Here is a 5,463-nt window from a genome sequence, read left to right as displayed (position 1 = left end):
TAGATATTTTTACTAAAAACAAGACTAAGAATTAGTTTTCTTGAAAAATGTTTTTGCAGTGTTGTTTTAACTTCAGACTGATCTCATGGAAAGTCGTGTTATAGTCACGCAAAATGTTATTAATTTATTTATAGCACAAATTTCTATAGTTTTTCGTGTGTGTTTTTTCCTAATATTTCAAAAAAAAAAAATCTTTTACATTTTTCTTAAATACTAAATTCAAGAAAAATTCAAGAAAAATGTTCTTACCCCATTGGTAGATTTTTTGCTTGTTTTATGCACAAAATCACTTAAATTTGATATTTTTGGTCTAAAACTAGACTTATTTTCTTGGGTCATTTTGCTCATCAAGAAAAAGCATCTTAATTTAAGAGTTTTTAGATATTTGTTCTGAAAACAAGACAAAAATACAAAGATTTTTTTTCTTGAAAATCATTTTTTGCAGTGCAGGTGAGAATAGTTTTAAAAGCGGAAGAAAAACATACATAAAATAACATCCTAACCCCAACCCCAAGCAACAATGATTTAAAAATAGGGAAAAAAAGAGAAAACAATACATAAAATGACACGAAAAACTATTTATAGAAATTTGTCACAAAAAAGACATTTGTGCTCAAGGCACGAAAAAAAAAGCTGAATTTCGTGCCATGGACACGAATAAATTAATCAAATTTTGCGTGACTATAACACAACTTTCCGTGAGATCATGTTGCATGCTTAACTTCATACTGCATTTTTATTGCAAAAGTGTTTTTGTGATGTTTAAATCTGCACTGTAGAGCAACCGGTCTGTCTTCTGCTTCTCCTGAAGAAGATCTTGTGTTTTCTCAATTACAATGCTTTCCAGATGTTTACTGTACTTTTCCATCTAGAATAAAAACAATATAACTAATAAGTTAATTGCGCTTATATGTGAGATGCAATTTGAAAAAAAAAAAGTAAAACAAATATATGAATTTAGAAAGTCTTTTGAAACATACATACCAGGTTCATCATCATATCCACAGGGCTGACCTTGTGTGGGTTCATTTTATCAAGAATCTTCTTCACCTGCTCGAACGTGAGTCTCATTGTGATGTTGTGGGACCAGCATCTCTTAATCAGCTGGGTAAAATTTAAGTGTTGAGTGCTTTTTCAGGAAAATACATTTGCTTAATGCCTAAATTATACTGTTAGAAAAAATGGTCAAAATACGTACCCCAGCTATCACTGGGGCAGTACACTTTAAAAAGGTCTTAGTATGTAAAGTACCATTAGGTACACTTTTAAGAAGGAATGGTTAGGGCTAAAATACATCATCAGTGCTTAGGTTGAGGGTTTCCCATAATGCACCATAAAAGCAAATGTGCTTACAGTAAGTAAATACCTTTCAAGAGCCATTCTTCAGTTTAACAGACACAAACCTCACAGTAATCGTCCGGATCTGGGCAATCATTGTCTTTCCCAGCCTTCAGTTTGGGAAGTGACGGAAGCCACATTACATCAAGCTTGACCGAATCCCTTGTTCCGGCTGATGTGACAACCATCAGGTTTCTTATCACATCCTATGTAAAAACAAACGTTCCAAAAAAAAAACCTAAAGCCTGTTTTCCTGGTTTTTGTATACTTACTAAAATGAGGTCACTCCGAGTGGAGATTTCGACCAAGATAATGGAGATGAGGAAGAAAAGACAAATGTTTGTTTCAGGCTTCGAAGAAATCAACACAGATGATCTGGTTTTTGAGGACATGAAGTTCATCAAGTTGCTGTAACCTGTACACGTCAGCTGCGGTTGTGAAGCTAGAGCTGATCCGGAGCAAAACTTCAGGGGCGCAGTAAATGCGATACACATTTTGACAATTGAAATTGGTGATCACGTCTTCAAAATCCTCCTTTCTGTAGGCCATAAGCCCATAATCTGTATAATGGGAATAAATGTGTCTTTTGATAAATGTGGGCTATGTCTTCTAAACTTCTGAATTTTTTTGCCAAAGCCTCTTTAAAGGAAAACACCACTGTTTTTCAATATTTTACTATGTTCTTACCTCAACTTAGATGAGTTAATACATATGTATATTTTTTTCAATGCATGCACTTAATCTTTGTATAGCACATCATAAATGTGTTAGCATTTAGCCTAGCCCCATTCATTCCTTAGGATCCAAACAGGGATGAATTTAGAAGCCACCAAACACTTCCACGTTTTTCCTATTTAAAGACTGTTACGTGAGTAGTTACACGAGTAAGTATAGTGGCACAAAATAAAACGTGGCGATTTTTCTAAGCGGATCATCAATCAATATTACTGCACCCGAGGTTGAAGTGCTGCGTACTAAGTGCTCTTCAACCATAAAAATATATTTCGCATTTTTATCCCCTTAAAAAATCGACACGTTTTGTGCCACCATACTTACTCGTGTAACTACTCATGTAACAGTCTTTAAATAGGGAAAACATGGAAGTGTTTGGTGGCTTCTAAATTCATCCCTGTTTGGATCCTAAGGAATGAATGGGGCTAGGCTAAATGCTAACACATTCACAACGTGCTGTTCAAAGATTAAGTGCACGCATTGATAAAAGACAGGTATGTATTAATTCCTCTAAGTTGAGGTAAGAACATAGTAAAATATTAAAAACGGTGATGTTTTTCTTTAAATTCTTCTCAAAGCTGAGTCAACACACCAATGTAACATGCATGCAACATTTTAAATGCATCTTTAAAAATATTTGACTATAAAGTATCACTGTTCAAAATTGGACATCACTTTTGGCCACTACTGTATGTACAGATAAACCGCTCATTACGCACCTGATATTTTGCAGACCCACCGGTCATCGATCACACAGTTACGTGACTGAAGACGCCTATGAAACATTTTGTGCTGGTGCAGGTAAGCCATCCCACGTGCAATATCAGTAGCAAAAGACAACCTACAGAGGGGAGATATGAAGATTTAGTTCCTAATTGACCGTCTTTCCTTAAGGGACACTGCGTAACATGGCTGCAGGAGGCGCAATGATATTATGCAGTGCCCGATATAGCCCCCATTGAAAGTTACTAAGGGGACTATTTTCGGCTGCTGTGTAATATCATTGCGCCTCCTGCAGCCATGTTACAGCAGAAAAATCCTTTAATTTTAAATAGGAAAAATATCAAAACTCTTATTTTTTAGCGCAATGCTAATGGTCTAATCAGATTCAATGGATTGTGCTAAGCTATGCTAAAAGTGGTAGCGCCAGACGCAGAGATTGGCTGAATGGATTCCAAAAAGTTAAAAATCAAATGTTTACCTCTAGGGGAGCTGGAAAATTTGCATATTTTCAAAAAAAGTGGAGTGTCCCTTTAAAGATTTACCGAAAACCCCAGTTGATGGGGACGTCCTCATTCTGCAGCACATCTGCCAAGCTTCCTTTTGGACAGTATTCAGTGATTATGCTGACAAAAGGAACTTCAATGCAGCCTCCAATGAACTTGGAGAGGTTTGGGTGGTCCAGCTCCCTGGTTAAGGCAAACAATCACAGGCTGTGTATAATCCTAGATGCTAATTCATACATATCAAATTATTTGTATGCATTCGTCACATTTTATTAAAGCTAAAGATATAGCTAAATAAAGACAGTAATTGTTTTACTGAATGGTTATTTTGGGGGAACCAAAAATGGTTCATTGCTGTGAAATTTAAAATAGCCATTTGTAGCACCTTTAATTTTAAATGGAAACTTCGCCCAAAAACCCATCATTTACTCACTTTCATGTTGTTACAAACCTGTATATATGTAACCAAACTGAGTCCCCATTGACTTCCACAATAAGAAAAACGTATACCCCGATGGGGCCTCTGATTGGTTTGGTTACAAACATTCCTTAAAATATCTTCCTTTGTGTTCATTAAAGCATTTTATACAGGTTTGTAACAACATGAGATTGAGTAAATAATGACACACTTTGAATTTTGGGGGGAACTATCCTTTTAAGGGTGCATTTATTATTTGTTACTCACCTGACCTCTTTCACTTCTTTCCTGATGGTTTTGGTCAAAGTGAAATGTTTCTTTTGTATGTGTTTTACAGCTACGGTCTTTCCATCACTACAGAAACATAACTGCATCAAACCACAGATAGACAAGATGTGGCAGCAATGGCAGGAAAACACTCACTAGATGCCAGCCTAAATGAATCGTGGTTTGAAGTTGGCGTTCACTCCGGTGCTGATGGTTACATCTGTGACTCTGCTCACACTGGAGTTCCTCTTTACTGTCTGAAGGCTTATGGTGCTACAAAACCCAGTGTAGCAGACCTTATAAGACCAAGATGTAAAAAGATCAACCCAATAACTTAGTTGTGGTAAACCATTCTTTGCAAGAATGTGAAAAAACCGGTCATTTAAATGTGGCTCCCCTTGTGATGTCAGAAAGGGATAATACTGCCCCTTAATCTGCACTATCCAACCACAACACTGCAATTTAGTACAGAGGTCAGCTCATTTGCATTTTTAAATGACACACACTCCTACAAAGTGGCAATTTAAACATGCTATAATAAATTATCTATGATATTTTGAGCTAAAACTTCACATACGTACTCTGGGGACGCCAAATATTTATCTGACTATAATCTGCAATAATACCATGTATTTTATGCTATATGTTCTACATATTAAAAAAAGTATGTTTTGTGTTTTCTTTTATTAAATGTAAAGCTTCTTTGAGACATTAAACATTGTGAAAAATTTAATAAATTTAATTGAACTGAATCGAATAGGAACCTTTACTTTTTAATGTGAGTGAGTTAAATAATAGATAATCATAATAAAAAAAATTTAATTTCTTACCGATTATGATATTATTGTAGTTGATGATCCAGCTTTCATCCCAAAACATTTTCTGTTTTTGGTATTGCAGCCACTAGGAAAGTGAGTAAAAAGGATTATTTCGTACAGTACCATTTTTTAAAAATCATACTGTACCATTTTCTTACATTACAGTTGCTGCTAATGTGTTGCAGCTTGTTGTTGTTTTGCTATGCAGTTGCCAAAATATTATAATGTCTTGGCTTCTAAAAAAATGAACAAATATGGGTTATGTACTTTGCAAACATCCTCACCACCAGCGTTAAGATGAAACCACTGCAGAACAATGCGACAGGAAGCCCAGTGGCCACTTTAATGGATGTGGCCAAAGGACAAACCTCACAGTCAGCGGGACACGTTACTCCTCCAGTTCACACGTCTCATCTCCACAAACTTTAAAACAATAGTGTAAACAGCACTAAACAAATAAAAATCACTTTGACACACAGACGCAACTGAAAGTACAAACAATGGCTAAGCAAATATTCGTTTTGTTTTCGTCTGAGAAAATGTGAATTGTTTCCTGGAATAGTATTAGAATATGTCAACAGCTTTATTAAATCCAACACTTCCATAAATAAACATATACTGTGGGTATATTTTGCACATCTACTGTATATCCTTGTATACCAGG

At 35.5% G+C, this 5,463-nt stretch overlaps 1 protein-coding gene across 1 annotated transcript; it reads right to left on the bottom strand.

Annotated features, from left to right (window-relative positions):
• Positions 1–583: 583 nt before the first annotated feature.
• LOC135741083 (atrial natriuretic peptide receptor 1-like) lies at positions 584–5,203 on the bottom strand. The gene is made up of 9 exons (XM_065259725.2): positions 5,084–5,203; positions 4,812–4,884; positions 3,982–4,277; positions 3,336–3,479; positions 2,790–2,911; positions 1,687–1,898; positions 1,404–1,544; positions 985–1,104; positions 584–868 (listed from the first exon to the last, which is right to left on the bottom strand). Exons 3-9 carry the CDS (start codon positions 4,086–4,088, stop codon positions 737–739), a joined length of 978 nt encoding a protein of 325 aa, XP_065115797.1. The 5' UTR covers positions 4,089–4,277; positions 4,812–4,884; positions 5,084–5,203; the 3' UTR covers positions 584–736.
• Positions 5,204–5,463: the final 260 nt, after the last annotated feature.

The sequence above is a fragment of the Paramisgurnus dabryanus genome, chromosome 24 (assembly GCF_030506205.2).
Source record: "Paramisgurnus dabryanus chromosome 24, PD_genome_1.1, whole genome shotgun sequence".
Lineage (NCBI taxonomy): Eukaryota > Metazoa > Chordata > Actinopteri > Cypriniformes > Cobitidae > Paramisgurnus > Paramisgurnus dabryanus.
Note: the sequence above shows the minus strand (reverse complement) of the source record. Positions and strands in the feature narration are given on the sequence as shown.

Coding starts and splice junctions, on each gene's coding strand:
- LOC135741083 (XM_065259725.2), bottom strand. CDS start 4,088: ATGCAGTTATGTTTCTGTAGTGATGGAAAGACCGTAGCTGTAAAACAC. Junction 3,480..3,981: donor AAAGAAGTGAAAGAGGTCAG/GTGAGTAACAAA, acceptor TGCCTTAACCAG/GGAGCTGGACCACCCAAACC. Junction 1,105..1,403: donor ATCCGGACGATTACTGTGAG/GTTTGTGTCTGT, acceptor AATTTTACCCAG/CTGATTAAGAGATGCTGGTC.